Source organism: Doryrhamphus excisus, linkage group LG11, assembly GCF_037039965.1.
Source record: "Doryrhamphus excisus strain RoL-2023G ecotype Guam linkage group LG11, RoL_Dexc_Guam_v1.1, whole genome shotgun sequence".
NCBI classification, from domain to species: Eukaryota; Metazoa; Chordata; class Actinopteri; order Syngnathiformes; family Syngnathidae; genus Doryrhamphus; species Doryrhamphus excisus.
In genome coordinates, this window is record NC_136367.1 from 3,322,668 (window position 1) to 3,341,349 (window position 18,682).

Sequence of the window (18,682 nt, forward strand, 5' to 3'; positions counted from 1 at the left end):
ACAGGTCATCAACAGGTACGGTATGTGAAATGAGTCACGCATAGCTTAGAGGGGAGGGAGCTTTTAAATGATGACGTTTTTTTTTGTGTCTGGTTTCCTTGCAAGTTTTGTTATGATGACGGAAAAGGACAAAATAATGCACGTTAGCACAACAGATATGAGCAATGCTATTCTAACTTGAGGCCCGAAAAATAAAAATAACACTTCAGGTCAGTGCTGATCTGGGTGTTTGTCAGTCCGCTATTAAAAGACAGAATTGGGATGATACCACAATGACACAGAATGAAACATGGGGGTGGTTTTTGTTCAGGGAATGATGTAAGGCTCGACTGTAATAATGTAATAAAATATAATTAATAAAAATAATAATAATAATAATAAAACGGCAAATAATAAAAACTTAAGAAACCACATATAGTTGGTGTGTAGACAAATTATTTTTTTTTCAGATTAAAATGAACAAAGCATTATTAGAGCCCTGTAGACATGACAAAACACGACTATAGTCACATTTATATTTTTTTTATTTACAACATATTGCGCAACTGCAGGGTCTTGACACACATGCTAACTCGCAAACTAGAGAGCTAGCGACCGAAACGGTAGCCTCCGAGTTATTTCATTTAAACTTAAATAGCCAAAAACTTACCACTTCCACACGGGTAGGGAGGATAACTATTAACAGTTATTTAACCTTTAACATGAACATTAATCAAACATAATATTTTTTTCTGGGTACATGATTTGCGCGGGCCGCACTAACATTAAACTTTCATATCAAAGCGGGGGGCCTCAAACTAGTGTCCTGTGGGCCACATTTGGCCCGCGGGCCGCATGTTTGAGACCCCATGCTATACACGGACAAGAAGTGCGTCTATTTTTAATCAGGAGGGAATGTTTATGTAAAATTTAGCAGTCAAAATGTTCACTCCCAACACCTCCCTTTACCTCGGGTTCCCATGGCAACGCATCCTCAGCAAGCAAACATAACTTATAAACATATCATTTCTAATGGTTGGAGTAATTAGTGAAACAAACATGACAGAAGAAAGTCCCCGTGCAGCTGAAGAAGGAACGAGTCACAGCATTCCGTGGAAGTGCGCAATCATCATGACTGTCGCTACTGGAATGTTTCCTGCACATGACTTTGACCCCGCTTTAGTACCACACCGACTGCCAAGGTGCAATTTACTACATTTTTTTCCCCCCAAGAAATAAAAATATCTGAACATGTTCAAGGCATGAAGACTTGGACTCGTCACATGGACGTGATGGGTCCAAGTCTTACTCGTGGAGTATTTAACAGCCCGCACGGTGGAACAGTGGTTTGCATGGGTGACTTCTCCATCAGTGCCTTCATATGGCGGCTGAAATGAAATTATTAAAATAATGTATATTTTTGGTCATTATAGTCCATTATGCTACAAAACAAAAATGAATGCATGTTTTATAAACATTTAATTTAAAAAATTGTACAAAAAAAATAAATGTACAACCAAAAAAATCAGCAAATTTCCTGTTTTTTGGTCATGTATTTGTATCACAAAAAGTTGCACAAAAGCAACCAGTGAACTTATTTTTAAAATATATGGATATACATTTTTTCCCCCAGTTTCACTTCCTTGTGAGAAGCTAATGCTTCTCTCAATGTCACATGACAGTTACTCTGGTGGAAATGCAGATAAATAAAGACATGTTCTACATAAACATGATACATTTAGTTAAAATAATTAGTTTACTTGCAGTTTAAAAAAAAAATAATAATAAAAAAAAAATAATTATGTAAGTATATGTATAAAAACTTTAAATGTATGTAATGGCACCATAATTAAATTCTATATGTACTATATTATTTTTATTGTGTAAAATATTTTTATTTATATAGTATATTATATTATAAATGTATATAGTTTGTGTGTATCACATTTTTTTCAATTAATTTCATTTATTTTGTGTTACTTATTTTATTAAAAAAATTTTATATTTGTGTGACTTTTATATGTATCATAAATATAAGTTTATACAATAAAATATACAACTATTCTGTATATAAGATTCATCAAAATTATTAAATATATAAACAATATTTAATTTTATATTTAAATTTTATATTTATTTAATATTTAATATACCAATATTTAATATTTAATTTATTTATAATTAAATATTTAATAATAAACATGATGTCACTTAATTGTTGCAAGTGCAGAGAGAAAGTAATGACACCATAATTAATGTAATTCTATATGTACTGTATTATTTTTATTGTGTAAAATATTTTTATTTATGTAGTTTGTGTGTATCACATTTTTTCCAATTAATTTAATTTATTTTGTATTATTTATTTTATTAAAAAAATAAAATTCATTATTTTTTATATTTGTGTGACTTTTATATGTATCGCAAATATAAGTTTATACAATAAAATATACAACTATACTGTATATAAGAGTAATCAAAATTATTAAATATATAAACAATATTTTATATTTAATTTAATATTTATTTAATATTTAATATAACAATATTTAATATTTTATTTTATTGATAATTAAATATTAAATAATAAACATGATGTCACTTAATTGTCGCGAGTGTAGAGAGAGCGAGCAATTTATCCTTTCATAATCGGCTAATTAAAACTCAAGAGACATTAAATAACTGACATGATGTAATATGTTTTAAAGCAAAGGTTGTTTTTTTTTTTATGAAAGTATAATGGAAGGTATGCCGTCTTTGCCAGCTCTCATGTTGTTCATGTTGGAAGGCAAACAAGGAGGCGGGCCGCTCTATTGCAACACACATCCAAGCGACATTGCAACCACATGTTTGCTTGCAACATACAAACTATGCACTTTTTTTTTAATGTGTCAAAGTTAAAGGAAGCCAACACGCAGCGTTGCCACCAACATTTTTCCCCCCCACTTCCAATTCACTCGGTTCCTCATTCCACAAAGATACACACATGATGAAACTTTTCTTATTACACTTATTTGCAGTATTTTTGGTTACTGTAAATGGGAAAAAGTGAGTAGTATTAAAAAGTTTAGTGTTTTAGAAAAACACCTGTGACAACGGAAGTGGGTCCCACACGACTTGAAGCAGACCTGGGGGTGGGGGTCTTTCACTGGCAGAATGGAAACTATACCGTATATGAATGAGAGACGCTTTCGTGGAGTAAGGTCAAAAGCAGAGGAGAGAGGGGGGCATGATGAATCACGGATGGGGGGATTCATCAGTCATGAAATTCCATTCATAAATAAATCTAGGCCACGATACATCTCCAAGAATTCGACGACTGTACTGTATGACACGAGTTGAAAAAATTGTTATTGTAATTAATATGATGTACTTTTTTTCATGTCAAAGCGCTAAATAAAACTACAAGCATAAAAATTACTAAATGAAGTAAAATACAAATTTAAGTACTGAAAGAAGTATTATTAGTAGTAATATTACACAACGTATATTTATAATGCATATAAAAGTCACACAAATATAAAAAATAATGAATATTTTTTAATAAAATAAATAACACAAAATAAATTAAATTAATTGGAAAAAAATGTGATACACACAAACTATACAAATTTATTTATATATATGTATGTGTGTATAAACTATATAAATAAAAATATTTTACACAATAAAAATAATATAGCACATATAGAATTACATTAATTATGGTGTCATTACTTTCTCTCTGCACTCGCAACAATTAAGTGACATCATGTTTATCATTTAATATTTAATTATAAATAAAATTAAATATTAAATATTGGTATATTAAATATTAAATCAATATAAAATAAAAATATTAAATTAAATATTAAATATTGTTTATTACATTTTATATGTAGGTAAGTATTTATTATTGAATTATTAAATATTTAATTATTATTTTAAAATATTTATCTATGTATTTATTGATCTATGATTTAAAATCCGATAGATAAAAAGTTTGGCTTTAATCTTTCATAATTAGAACAATTGTTACATTAATATAAATGCGATAAAAAATAAATAAAAAATACTTGCAATAATTTATTTGTATTTATATTAGTACAATATGTAATATATGCAAAATAAATAGTGTGTCATTTTTGTCATAGCCGTAGTCATCGTAGTCATTTTTATATGTAGGTAAGTATTACATTATTTAATATTTTTAAATATGTATGTATGTATTTATTCATCTATGATTTAAAATCCTATAGCTAAAAAGTTTGGCTTTAATCTTTCATAATTAGAGCAATTGTTACATTTATTTATATGAATGCTATAAAAATACATTAAAACTAAACAATATTTGCAATAATTTATTTGTATTATTTGAAATTGTTAGATTATATTATAATATTTTTTTGTTTATATTTCTAAACACCGAAAAGGAATCGTGTGCTTATCCCGTCTCCTGAATGGCAAAGCATGCGTCGTTACCATGGAAACTGCAGAGACCTCTGACACCGGATGTACTTTTAGTTGCTGCGGCTCCACTTCCGGTTTGAAACAGTTGTGCACAAGCTAGTTACCGCTTGCAGATTCATTTCAGCGAGCTTCTCGGTCAAGTTTACCGTGGAAAAATGTCCCGGGGATCGAGTGCGGGGTTTGACCGACATATTACCATCTTCTCTCCCGAAGGAAGGCTTTATCAAGTCGGTTAGTATTTGCAGCATTTTAAACAAAAGCCGGCTGGAAGGCTGTCATGTTTGCTAGCTAGCTAAATGCTCAGTCATGGTTCACACTGTTCCCGTTGTAGCTGCTAAACAACACACAGCCATGACAAAGTTATTATTATGTACAGTTTTAAAGCACGTTTATGTTGTAATGGTTACGTTTCGACAATTGTGTTGCTTATAATTCAACGAATTGAATCCTCTGGTTGATTAAGTAGCAAGTGAGGTTAGCTAGCAAGTTAGCACGCCAGGCAACCAATGAAATTAATTGCTACTACTTTACCAGTTGATTGAAGAGTAGTTTTTAAACCGTATCGGTTAAATAATTATTGTTTAATTCGGTTTTGGGTTGCATGACGAATGATATTTGAATTTTGAAGATAATGAAAGTGATAGCATTGTTTATTGTGACCGGAAGTAGTAATGAGGCAACGTCAGTAATGACGTATGAAGATTTTCAATGCTTTATTTTACATTTGCAGATTCGGTTACCGTGATGAAAATAAATAAGTGATTTTACTTGATAATACTCCTGGAAAACAACTTTCTTATTAACATATCAACACTCATCAACACTTTGTGTTGTTTTCTTTCAGAATATGCTTTCAAGGCTATCAATCAAGGTGGACTCACGTCAGTCGCCGTACGAGGGAAGGATTGTGCAGTTGTCGTTACACAGAAAAAAGTACCGGTGAGTGGATGAAAATAAGATAATGAGGTTTGCACATTTTGAAAATGAGCCCTGAAAGAAGTTTGAGATGGCTCTGAATGCTCGGTTTATTCTACCATCACAATGGAGCCTTGTGAGAAGTCACCGGCTTCCTTATATGGGCGTGCCTGGGTACAAGTTGCAAGCTGTACAAGTCAAATGGGACCAATCACAGCGGAATGGGAACACCCGGAGTCGAGCCATATGTGGCATTAAAACGGAACGTTTTGGAAATCCAAGGAAATATAGCTGGAACAGCGGCAGATTCTGGAAGATCTAGAAAGCTAGCTCCGAGAAAGAAATCTAGCTGCTCTATAGGAGTCCACAACTCAATACCAAGGGGCCGAAAATGAACATAATAGATCCTCTTTAAGTATTTTCAAGCATAAAGATTGTTAAATGAACTGGAATATTAATAGAAGGCATTCATAAGACTCATTCAAATATGTTGTGGTGGATTCTACACAAGTCACTAGGTGCCTGCATTGTTACTGTAATGTTGGGTGAGACACACAAGCACCAGACTTGATTGCTTTTAAACTCTATTCTGAACCCCCAACGTCACTTCCTGTCCTCCCACTCATCTTTGCTAGCCATAGTCTTAATGGCTTATTTTGTCTTACGTCTACAATGTTTGCTAATACAAATGTAAAGATGACTATAGGGGTGTTATTTCATGTCTGGGGGCTCTAATAATGTTAAAACGCATATTTTAGAAGGTCGTGAACAGGTTGGGCTGTTAAACCGGCTGAATTAAGGAGAATCTGACATGTGTTGTGGTAATCTTATATATATATATATATATATATATTTTTTTTTTTTTATCTTATGTTTCCATCTTGTCTCCTTCACCAGGACAAGCTTCTGGATTCCAACACAGTGACTCATCTTTTCAGAATAACAGATAATATTGGCTGTGTCATGTCCGGAATGACAGGTAAATAAAAGGCAATGTGAGTTACTAACACATTAAAAACGGCACCTCCCAACATGTTTGACAACCCCGTGCCCATAGAAGGCCTTTTAATATGTCCTCGCAACCACTTCTGCCTACATTTCCACACTCCATATTTGTTCATTGCCGCTTTCTCAACCAAAATGCTACACACCAACACTTCCCAACTGAAATAACCACATAAGCATTGTTTTAATGAAACATCAGAACAAAACTGTTGACTTATAAATGACCGTATTCTTTTTTTTTTTCAACAACGCCTTCACCAGCCGACAGCCGGTCCCAGGTTCAGCGAGCTCGCTACGAGGCGGCTAACTGGCAGTACAAGTACGGCTACGAGATCCCCGTGGACATGCTGTGTAAGAGGATTGCAGACATCTCGCAGGTCTACACGCAGAACGCTGAGATGCGACCGCTGGGCTGCTGTAAGTATAGCGTAGAGCAGGGGTCTCAAACTCGATTGACTTGGGGGCCACTGGGTGAGACTGGGCCGCATCAGGTTTTCCAAAAAAACAAACAAAAAAAACATGCATTTATTTAAAAAAATTATTAACTTCCACTGTTCTCAAATATCTTAATTTTTATTTTTCTACACAAAATAAGATGAAAAATAAATAAACAAATCAAGAATAAAGAAAATCAATCAATCAGTAATAAATAAATATAATAATAATAAAATGGCAAATAATAAAAACTTAAACCACATATAGTTGGTGGGTAGACAAATTATTTTTTTCAGATTAAAATGAACAAAGCATTATTAGAGCCCTGTAGACATGACAAAACACGACTATAGTCACATTTATACTCTTTTTATTTACAACATATTGCGCAACTGCAGGGTCTTGAGACACATGCTAACTCGCAAACTAGAGAGCTAGCGACCTAAACGGTAGCCTTCAAGTTATTTCCTTTCAACTTAAATAGCCAAAAACTTACCACTTCCACACGGATAGGGAGGATAACTATTAACAGTTATTTAACCTTTAACATGAACATTAATATTAATCAAACGTAATAATTTTTTCTGGGTACATGATACCATACAGCATCCATATCAAACTTGCATGGCGGAGGCCTCAAACTAGTGTGGCCCGCGGGCCGTGTGTTTGAGACCCCTGCCGTAGAGTCTGGAGCAAAATGTTGTGTTGTAATAAAAAGTCAGCCGGCAGTCAAAAGCCCCGCCCAGGTTTAACAAAGCTTGTGCACGCTAACTGATCAGGTTCACGGAAGGCAACCCTTCCACAAGGTCACGGCTCAAAACCCCCAAAGCCCAAACGTGCCGTTGTACCCCGCAGGTATGATTGTGATAGGCATAGACGACGAGTGCGGCCCGCAGGTCTACAAATGTGACCCGGCGGGCTACTACTGCGGCTTCAAAGCCACCGCCGCCGGCGTGAAGCAGACGGAAGCCACCAGTTTTCTGGAGAAGAAAGTGAAAAAGAAACTGGACTGGACCTTTGAGCAAACCATCGAGGTGTGTGTTGCACGAGCGGCAAGAATGTAGTGCTGCAGTTGTTGGGGAATTTCGATATAATCCCCCCCCCCTTCTCTGTTTTTCTTGTACCAGACGGCCATCTCTTGTCTGTCAACTGTTCTCTCCATTGACTTCAAACCCTCTGAGCTTGAAGTGGCCGTGGTCACAACACAAGACCCCAAGTTCAGGTAAACGTGTTTTAATCTTTTAATTCTCAAACATCAACATGTTGATCTAGAATGAGATTACACAATCATAAAGTCAATTATTTACCCATTTTAAAGATGATGGATACAAACCGGAACGCTCTAAGTCATTTTTTTGGGGGGTGTAATGTAATTGTCGACTTTGCATCATTGTAAACCTGCTTATGACTGATGTTATTAGAGCCCTGTAGACATGAAATAGTACCCCTATAGTTACATTTACACTCCGAATTACCAAATATAGTAGACATTCATTCATTTTCGACCGCTTTTTCCTCACGAGGGTCGCGGGAATGCTGGAGCCCATCCCAGCTGTCTTTGGGCGAGAGGCGGGGCACACACTGAACTGGTGGCCAGCCAATCACAGGGCACATATAGACAAACAACCATTCACACTCACATTCATACCTATGGACAATTTGGAGTCGCCAATTAACCTAGCATGTTTTTGGAATGTGGGAGGAAACCGGAGTACCCGGAGAAAAAAAACCCACGCATGCACGGGGAGAACATGCAAACTCCACACACAGAGATGGCCGAGGGAGGAATTGAACCCTGGTCTCCTAGCTGTGAGGCCCTCGCGCTAATCACTCGTCCGCCATGCAGCGTAAAAACATCGTATTTTCTCTTATTATGTCTACTAATATGAGTATAAAGTTCACTATAGGGGTGTTACTTCATGTCTAGAGGGCTCTAAAATTCATTCATTTATTCATTCATTTTCTACCGCTTAGCTTCACAAGGGTCGCAGGGGGTGCTGGAGCCTATCCCAGCTGTCTTCGGCCGAGAGGCGGGGTACACCCTGGACTGGTGGCCAGCCAATCACAGGGCACATATAGACAAACAACCATTCACACTCACATTCATACCTATGGACAATTTGGAGTGGCCAATTAACCTAGCATGTTTTTGGAATGTGGGAGGAAACCGGAGTACCCGGATTAAATCCACGCATGCACGTAGAGAACATGCAAACTCACACACAGAGATGGCCGAGGGTGGAATTGGACCCTGGTCTCCTAGCTGTGAGGTCTGCACGCTAACCACTCGACCACCGTGCCGCCGGGTGTAGACATACTATTCCTAATTGTAGTACCAGATTTCCATGATTAATAGCCTCAGTCCCTCCTGGGATTTCCCACTCAACATCCTGTGTTCCCTCTGCAGGATTCTGACAGAGGCGGAAGTGGACACTCACCTGATGTCCCTGGCAGAGCGGGACTGAGCAAGCAGAGACAGGTCACATGTTGGATTAAGTCTGGCGTTATCCTTGTTTGCTGTACATTTCATCCCAACGTTTAATTCAATGATAATTAAAACAAAAAATCTTTTGGAGTAAAATAACATTTGTTGTTGGTTTTACTTTCAAGTGTTAATGTATACAGAATTAATTGTTTTTTGTTTTTTTTTTCCGGGAATGTAGCATACATAGTACATCCTGTTTCATCAGTGCTGCTTTCATGTGTCAAATTTAGAAGCAGGAGGGGGGAGGTGGGGGGGGGGCGTGGATGGGAACATGAGCTGTGCACGACTCTGCTTCCTGTTGTAGCTCTGAATGCAGCAAAGTCACATGACTCACATGAAGCATTGTAGAATTGACCCAATTTTTGCAGGTTTTTTTTTTAAACCTTTACACCTAAAACACGAGTACATTAGCAATATATTTAGGCATGAAACTATTTTTGTCGTCGTTTGAATGAATTGAGTAATCGGGTTGGTCTTTGTTTTGAAAAATACAATGGTTTAGTCTGTAACATAAACAAAAAGATGCAAAACTGTCAGTCAATGTTCTCCAAAGTCAAAGCTGATGTGTGTGAATATTTTCATAATAATGAAGGAAATTTTAAATTTTATTTAAATGTAATTAAATTATATTTAATTAAATTTTATTTAATTACATTTTAAATGAAAAATATTGTTTTGGGAAACATAATGTAGATCATGTGTGTCTCCAATTCAATACTAATTTTCTGTGGTGTGTTTTGGGAAATGGCAGCTCTGCATCTCTATTGGTGACCGATATTGACATCATCCTCCGCATCCAAAAAGATGCAAAACTGTCAGTCAATGTTCTTCAAAGTCAAAGCTGATGTTTGTGAATATTTTAGTAATAATGAAAGAAAAATTGTAATTTTATTTAAATGTAATTAAATAAAATTTAATTTAATTACATTTTTTTAATTAAATAAAATGTAATTAAATAAAATGTAATTAAATTTTATTTAAATTAAATTTTATTTAATTACATTTTATTTAATTTAATTACATTTACAATGAAAAATATTGTTTGGGGGAAACAATAATGCAGATCATGTAATATTAGCTCATGTGTGTCTCCAATTCAATACTAATTTTTGTGGTGTATTTTGTGAAATGGCAGCTCTGCATTTCTATTGGTTACCAATATTTACATCATCCTTTTAATCAGAAATGACATCATCGGTTAGTCAGGCAATATTCCTGAATCATAAAATCATTTGTCTTGCACTCCACCTATCTCTGAATGACACCCTGTACCCAATCCCCCCTTTTTGAATGTTCTCTCTTTATCCATAAATCATATCTGTATCTATCTGTTATCATTTAGAATTCTGTGATCTCCTGATTGTAGAAATGAGGAAGCAAGTAGAACATGTGGAAACCCCCGTGAAGTCCCGTGCACGTCTCCACGGCCTTGCACATGTTTACAATCATAGGCTATTAAAATTACAATTACTTAACATTAGGACCAGTTCTGGAAAAAAAATACATTTTTAATGTAATCTAATAATTTCAAAGCTTTTATGCTGAATGCTGAATTAAGCAATCTGGATCGTTTATTATGTCTTCATTACTAGGTAGGGCTGAGCGTTCAATAGTTTGGGACTTTTTTACGCTGTGACTCACACGCTTATTGTGACCTCGCCCAATACGAGGAAATCCCACATGCTTGCATGGCGTTTCTAAACGGGACGGTTTTGGACCTGTGTGTCTTTCACAACGTGGCTCGTAACTCTCGAGCGCTGTCAAGTCCATGTGTCGTGTGAGTAATTGTGGTTGTGTTCCAGTAAAAAAAAAAAAAAAACACACATGCCTCACACAGACCAGTAATTCATATTTAAATGTTTTTTATTATGCGTATTATTTTGTTTGATAGTGTTGAACATATTTACAGGTATAAAAATAATATCTCTGTATGTACACTTTACTACATGATTCACATCCTTATACGGTATTACAGAGACAACTGTGGTTCTTGGTCTTGCTTGTGTGTTCTGGACCGGAACCGGACACTGTATTCCTTCTTATGGGCCAGCACTGTTATGGCCTTCTGGGCAGGTGTTCGGGCCGTGGCTTGATGACCCCGATAGCAGCTCTTTCATCACCACTAGTGGTTGATTTTACTTCCCGAACTTTATGTCGTCATACAACTGCGAAGGTGAAGAAGAACGTTAAAATATGTCGATATTATAAAACCCGTTTTAGACCGTTTTGTGAAAAAACTGACCTCGTCCTCGGAGAGGTCCAGATCCTCCATATCGCTGTCGTCTGATTCGCTGTCAGGTAACGCCCTCAGCTCCTGTGCCGTCTTCTCGTGCAGTTGTCGCCGTATGTCGTCATTTTGCCGCCCGTAAGTGAGATGATACGGCGTGAAACCGCCGTAATTTAAGCAATTGACGTCGGCGCCTAAATCGATGAGGCGACGAACCAACGCCGGGTTTTGGACATCCACGGCCAAATGTAACGCCGTTCTTCCGCTGCATTGTTCCTGTATTACAAAAAAATTTAACGTTATTTCCTCGAGTTTCAACATGCAGACTTGCGGGGGCGGGGGTGGGGGGGGCGCCTTACCTGCGCGTTGACGTCGGCACCCAACCGAACTAGACTCTCCACTAATGAAATGTAGCCTTGAATGGACGCCAGGTGAAGACAGTTATATCCTTAGAGAGCAACACAAAAAAAAAATTATAACAGCCGCTCATTTTTTTTTTTTTTTTTTTTTATGCGTTTCTTGAACATACCGTTGTAGTTGGAGAAGGAGAGCATGGATGTAAGATGGCGGTGGCAGTTTTGGGTGATGACGCCGAAACAAGCCAGTGAGCCTTTCTTGCAGGCTATGTGAAGCGCGGTGTTGCCGTTGTCGTCGGCGAGTCGGGGGTCGGAACCTGCTTTCAGGAGCTGTTCCACCAATTGCGGCTGTTCCGTGATCACGGCTATGTGCAGAGCTGTCTGCAAGGGACATTTAATTATTTTTTTTTTTTGTTTTTAGCGTTAGCATTATTACATTACATGCATTCAAATGAAGTTTTTGTCATACCTGTCTTTGGTGGTTCTGTACGTTAAGAAACGGGTGATTGTGGGACAGTTTGATCATCTGCCGGGCTTGTTCGATGCCTTCATGAATGATGGCCAAGTGCAGAAGCCTATCAGATACATGGAGAAGTTAAGAGAAGTTAAGTAAAAAAAAAAAAAAAATGGCCGCCTGTGCAAAAGGAGCGTTTCGCAAGAGTGGAGTTTTTGCGCTTGTTTCCACCAGTTTGACACGTCTGATGCTTTTATCAGTTACTGGCGTGGGGCCAGGGACTTTCCTAAGCTCCGCCCATTACACCCAACTTTTAAACATCCTTCATGCAATATCTTATTTCGTTTTTGCATTGTTAGAAAAAAACGTTTTTGCATGAATAAATGCGCACTTTTCTAGTTTTGTGCAAAAAAAAAAAAAACTTACGTGTCACCGTCGTCTGTCACGACGCTTCTCCACTGCTCGTATTCATGCACACGCTCCTCGCTGGCGTGCACGGTCAAATGCTCCATGTAGCTGACCAGATCGTCCTCTTTTAGAGAGTCCAACCCGCTATCAAAACGCTCGTCCTGGCAGGGTAATATTTTCCCTTGCTTTGCCTCCATATTGTTATAATCCGTAAAATTATCGTGGTGAGATACTCCTTGGACGTCCATGTTGGCTGTGAGAAAGACACACAGTGCGCACAACACACACACACGCACACGCAAACATCCGAAGGGTCAGTTTGCGCAGAGGAAGGCAGGCGCACTGGGTTTTTGTGCGCCTGCCTTCCTGCCTGGGAGGAGCCTCTCTCTCTCTGCGGGGATTTCCAATTGACTTATCTAAAGACAGGAGCAGGGAAATCACACGCCAAGCAGGGTTGGGTTTTTGTGAGAAAAAAATCCCCCCCCCCCCCTCCACCTTCACCCATCCTCCACCCATTAATAATAAGTCAACATGAAAACTTGTAGTTTCCTTTTAAGACACCCACCCACAGGGGATGTTTGGGAATGGTGGCCATCAATGAGAGTGGGGCATCCTTGAAGAGTTGATCTTTGTTTGGGGAAATTATAGTGAGATTTTCCATAAAATGACTTATTTCCACTTTTGAAAATAATTGTAACTCAGTATATTATATTAGTCAAAAATATTTTATTGATTAAATATTAAATCCTACTTTGTGGAACTGCAATAAAACAAGAAAGTCAACAATAGCTAATGTCTAAATTAGTTAAATTATTTGTATAAATTACTGTTTACGATGTACATTGTTCATATTTATTATTTATTATTATTTTTTTGTTTTTTATTTTTTGTTTTTTATTTTTTATTTATTTTTTTATTTTTTATTTTATTTTTTATTTTTTATTTTTTATTTTTTATTTTTTATTTTTTATTTTTTATTTTTTATTTTTTATTTTTTATTTTTTATTTTTTATTTTTTATTTTTTATTATAAATGAGAGTGGGGCATCCTTGAAGAGTTGATCTTTGTTTGGGGAAATTATAGTGCGATTTTCCATAAAATGACTTATTTCCACTTTTGAAAATAATTGTAACCCAGTATATTATATTAGTCAAAAATATTTCATTGATTAAATATTAAATCCTACTTTGTGGAACTGCAACAAAACAAGAAATGACTGTTCATTCAACAATAGCTAATGTCTAAATTAGTTAAATTATTTGTATAAATTACTGTTTACGCTGTACATTGTTCATATTTATTATTTATTTTTATTTTTTATTTTTTTATTTTTTATTTTTTATTTTTTATTTTTTATTTTTTATTTTTTATTTTTTATTTTTTATTTTTTATTTTTTATTTTTTATTTTTTATTTTTTTTTATAAATGAGAGTGGGGCATCCTTGAAGAGTTCATCTTTGTTTGGGGTAATTATAGTGCAATTTTCCATAAAATGGCTTATTTTCACTTTTGAAAATATTTGTAACCCAGTATATTAGTCAAAAATATTTCATATCATATTTAAGTCAATGTTATGTAAATGTAACAAAAATACAAAGATAATGCATTCAGAAGATGCATTTAAATATGACATGAGGATTGTAGATGTAGTACTCTACACCGGTCACTAGATGCCAGTAATGTTACTGTAATGTTGGGTGAGACACAATCAGACACAACAGCCTTTTATTGCACGTCGGAATTTGAACCCCTCACATCACTTCCTGTCCGCAATCCTACTCCGCTATCCCCCGTAGTAGAACACCACATTTAAAGCTTTATTTTGGCTTTAAATGTATTATTTTGTCTTATGGCTAGAACTGAATATCAGGTAATATGAGTGTAAAGGTAACTATAGGGGTGCTATGTTATGTCGAGGGGGCTCTAATAATGTTAAATTGTAGTTAGTAAGCACTTTTTTTGTGTGTTTTAACTACAAAAATATTTCATTGATTAAATATTAAATCCTACTTTGTGGAACTGCAACAAAACAAGAAACGACTGTTCATTCAATAATAGCTAATGTGTAAATTATTGAAATGATTTGTACAAATTACTGTTTACGCTGTACATTGTTCATATTTGATGTCATCTATTTATTCTCCACATTATTATTTCTTGTTTATTTTTTATTTTTTTTATTATTTTTTTTGTATTTTTTATTTTAATTTAAAAAAAAAAAAATTTTAATTTTTTTTTTACACAGGAGCTATGCAACAACATTTCGTTAGTTAGTAGCTAAAATTTAACTCATCATGATCTTCTTACCGTAATATTTTGACTTTATTCCTGTGACCGTATAACTTTTTCTGCAACTTTAATTGATGTTCTGTCTGTTTCTCATAACATTATGACTTTTTTTAATGCACTTTTTCTATGTTTTATGAACTATGGACTTAGTGCATGCATTTCCCTGTATTTTAATTGGGTCCCTGAACAGCATGGTATTGTGACACCCGGGCATCATGTGCCGTAAGAGGATGTTCTGGACTTGCCTGTCTTTGCAAATACTGTAGGAAGCAGAACAACTGCTGTTTTGCTTGTTGTTGTTTTTTGGGGGTTTTTTTTGCACTACATTTTCATACTGAATTATCATAAATGTGTCCATTTTTTTTCCCCCGGCACTTTACTTTATGAAGCGTTTTTTTTTTTCTAACTACATAGCAACAGTATCCAAGCGTTGGCACCCTATTCGAGGGAGATCACATTGTGTGCAAGAGACGTGAATGGCGTCTAAACACACCCAAATGGGATGCCCGTGTGTCTTTGTCTTTGGAGCGTGAGTCACATGCCACTCATACTGTATGCGTGCACGCAATCTCCTCGTAATTCCAAGCAATCTTTCATCTCTGCCGTGTGGCACAACAAAGAAAGCGAGGACAAACTGTTCTTGCGAAGTTCTCACAGTGAAAATATACACAGTGGAACAATACTTGGACAGATATTAACACCGCACAGGAAACTACGGGACTTCCACTTACTGCTTTGTAGATTTTTTTGTTGTTGTTGTTGCTGCAAAGACGATGCAAGCTGGTACTTTTGCTTTGTGTTTATGTGGTTGTTATGGAAACAAGCGCTGTCATTCGAGTGTCAAGTGCAGTACAAACGGCGTAAGTGTATATCGGTCGGGTTTAGCTTCTGCTGATGTCATAGAAATATTTGCTGTTATGCTAACTGTTGGAAAAGCAGTGGTGGTGTTTTTTTTTGGGGCGGCACGGTGGTTGAGTGGTTAGCACGCAGACCTCACAGCGAGGAGAGCAGGGTTCAATTCCACCCTCGGCCATCTCTGTGTGGAGTTTGCATGTTTTCTCCGGGTACTCTGGTTTCCTCCCACATTCCAATCTCGTTATTTCAACTTTTTATCTCATTATTTCGACTTTATCTTGTTATTTCGACTTTCTTATCTCGTTATTTTGACTTTCTTATCTCGTTATTTCGACTTTTTTATCTCATTATTATGACTTTCTACCTCATTATTATAACTTTCTATCTCGTTATTTCGACTTGTTTTCTCGTTATTTCGACTTATCTCGTTATTTCGACTTTCTTATCTTGTTATTTCGACTTTCTTATCTCATTATTTCGACTTTCTTATCTTGTTATTTCGACTTTATTTTGTTATTTCAACTTTCTTATCTCGTTATTTCGACTTTCTTATCTCGTTATTTCGACTTTTTATCTCATTATGACTTTCTACCTCATTATTATGACTTTATATCTCGTTATTTCAACTTGTTTTCTCGTTATTTCGACTTATCTTGTTATTTCGACTTTATCTTGTTATTTCGACTTTCTTATCTTGTTATTTTGACTTTCTTATCTTGTTATTTCGACTTTCTTATCTCGTTATTTCGACTTTATCTCGTTATTTCGACTTTATCTCGTTATTTCGACTTTATCTTGTTATTTCGACTTTATCTTGTTATTTCGACTTTTTATCTCATTATGATTTTCTACCTCATTATTATGACTTTATATCTCGTTATTTCGACTTATCTCGTTATTTCGACTTTATCTTGTTATTTCGACTTTTTATCTCATTATAATGACTTTCTATCTCGTTATTTCGACTTGTTTTCTCATTATTTCGACTTTATCTTGTTATTTCGACTTTATCTCGTTATTTCAACTTTTTATCTTGTTATTTCGACTTTATCTTGTTATTTTGACTTTCTTATCTCGTTATTTTGACTTTTTACCTCATTATGATGACTTTCTATCTCGTTATTTCGACTTGTCACGTTATTTCGACTTATCTCGTTATTTCGACTTCTCATTATTTCAACTTTATCTCGTTATTTTGACTTTATATCTCGTTATTTTGACTTTATCTTGTTATTTTGACTTTCTTATCTCATTATTATGACTTTCTATCTCGTTATTTCGACTTGTTTTCTCGTTATTTCGACTTATCTCATTATTTTGACTATCTCGTTATTTCGACTTTATCTTGTTATTTCGAGTTTCTTATCTTATTTCGACTTTATCTTGTTATTTCGACTTTTTATCTCGTTATTATGACTTTCTACCTCATTATGACTTTCTATCTCATTATTTCGACTTGTTTTCTCGTTATTTCGACTTATCTCGTAATTTCGACTTCTCATTATGTCGACTTTATCTCGTTATTTTGACTTTTTATCTCGTGATTTCGACTTTTTATCTCGTTATTTCGACTTTTTATCTCGTTATTTCGACTTTTTATCTTGTTATTTCGACTTTCTATCTTATCAGTTCGACTTTCTATCTTGTTATTTCGACTTTCTCAGAATTTCGACTTTTTATCTCATTATTTTGGGTCTGCACGGCAGACGAGTGGTTTAGCGCGCAGACCTCACAGCTAGGAGACCCGAGTTCAATCCCACCATCTCTGTATGGAGTTTGCATGTTCTCCCCGTGCATGCGTGGGTTTTTTTTCTCCAGGTACTCCGGTTTCCTCCCACATTCCAAAAACATGCTAGGTTAATTGCCGACTCCAAATTGTCCATAGGTATGAATGTGAGTGTGAATGGTTGTTTGTCTATATGTGCCCTGTGATTGGCTGGCGACCATTGGTGTACCCCGCCTCTCACCCTTGTGAGGATAAGCGGCAGAAAATGAATGAATGAATCTCATTATTTTTACTTCCCATTGAGATAATTTTTTACGAGCTTCCATATATATAAGGGTTCATTCACCCAACTGAAAATATCAATCATGACACATTCCTGTATTCTGAAGGGAGGCGTCACTCACATATTACAGTAATCCTCCACCGGACCAGACCTTTGTTCACTTACATACCACTTCCACACCCACTGAAAGCACACCTCCCTCTCAGCATGAGTATCAAAGTCATTTATGACAGTATTTAAGTGTGATAGTACCATAAATAAAATATCTGACGTACTATATTATTACATAAGGCAGCAATCTAACTGGTAGAGGAAGTTATCAGCATTCTGAAAGAGAGGCCGACAACATGCGAGACAAAGACTACTGACTGAAAGTTTCAAAAAGAAGTTGAAAAGGTCGGTGAACGTCCTTTGTCATGCATGACCCACTATTGCGATGAATGTTCAGAGAGTGGGTGTGTTTCACAGAAGGGGTAATACCTTTATTTCCATCCTCAGGCATTCCCACTGTGTATGTACACGCCTACGCTACTCTGATGCTACTTTAAAGGTTGTAATGTTACTGTTCCTGTCTTTGTCATATAGTTGTCTCCGTGCAAGAGGCGGGGTACACCCTGGACTGGTGGCCAGCCAATCACAGGGCACATATAGACAAACAACCATTCACACTCACATTCATACCTATGGACAATTTGGAGTCGCTAATTAACCTAGCATGTTTTTGGAATATGGGAGGAAACCGGAGTACCCAGATTAAATCCACGCATGCACGGGGAGAACATGCAAACTCCACACAGACATAGCCGAGAGTGGAAT

At 35.9% G+C, this 18,682-nt stretch overlaps 2 protein-coding genes across 2 annotated transcripts; one reads left to right on the plus strand and one right to left on the minus strand.

Annotated features, from left to right (window-relative positions):
- The first annotated feature begins 4,472 nt into the window (after positions 1 to 4,472).
- Positions 4,473 to 9,367, plus strand: LOC131139608 (proteasome subunit alpha type-6). Its single transcript, XM_058089359.2, has 7 exons — positions 4,473 to 4,659; positions 5,273 to 5,367; positions 6,241 to 6,322; positions 6,610 to 6,765; positions 7,639 to 7,817; positions 7,911 to 8,005; positions 9,191 to 9,367. The coding sequence occupies exons 1-7, from the start codon at positions 4,584 to 4,586 to the stop codon at positions 9,246 to 9,248; spliced, it is 741 nt and encodes a 246-aa protein (XP_057945342.1). The 5' UTR covers positions 4,473 to 4,583; the 3' UTR covers positions 9,249 to 9,367.
- A 1,746-nt stretch (positions 9,368 to 11,113) lies between these two features.
- Positions 11,114 to 13,047, minus strand: LOC131139599 (NF-kappa-B inhibitor alpha-like). Its single transcript, XM_058089346.2, has 6 exons — positions 12,732 to 13,047; positions 12,321 to 12,426; positions 12,025 to 12,232; positions 11,855 to 11,943; positions 11,511 to 11,771; positions 11,114 to 11,433 (listed from the first exon to the last, which is right to left on the minus strand). Exons 1-6 carry the CDS (start codon positions 12,959 to 12,961, stop codon positions 11,404 to 11,406), a joined length of 924 nt encoding a protein of 307 aa, XP_057945329.2. The 5' UTR covers positions 12,962 to 13,047; the 3' UTR covers positions 11,114 to 11,403.
- Positions 13,048 to 18,682: the final 5,635 nt, after the last annotated feature.

Coding starts and splice junctions, on each gene's coding strand:
- LOC131139608 (XM_058089359.2), top strand. CDS start 4,584: ATGTCCCGGGGATCGAGTGCGGGGTTTGACCGACATATTACCATCTTC. Junction 6,766..7,638: donor GATGCGACCGCTGGGCTGCT/GTAAGTATAGCG, acceptor TGTACCCCGCAG/GTATGATTGTGATAGGCATA. Junction 7,818..7,910: donor CCTTTGAGCAAACCATCGAG/GTGTGTGTTGCA, acceptor TTCTTGTACCAG/ACGGCCATCTCTTGTCTGTC.
- LOC131139599 (XM_058089346.2), bottom strand. CDS start 12,961: ATGGACGTCCAAGGAGTATCTCACCACGATAATTTTACGGATTATAAC. Junction 11,944..12,024: donor CTCCTTCTCCAACTACAACG/GTATGTTCAAGA, acceptor TTGCTCTCTAAG/GATATAACTGTCTTCACCTG. Junction 11,772..11,854: donor GTGCCGACGTCAACGCGCAG/GTAAGGCGCCCC, acceptor TTTGTAATACAG/GAACAATGCAGCGGAAGAAC.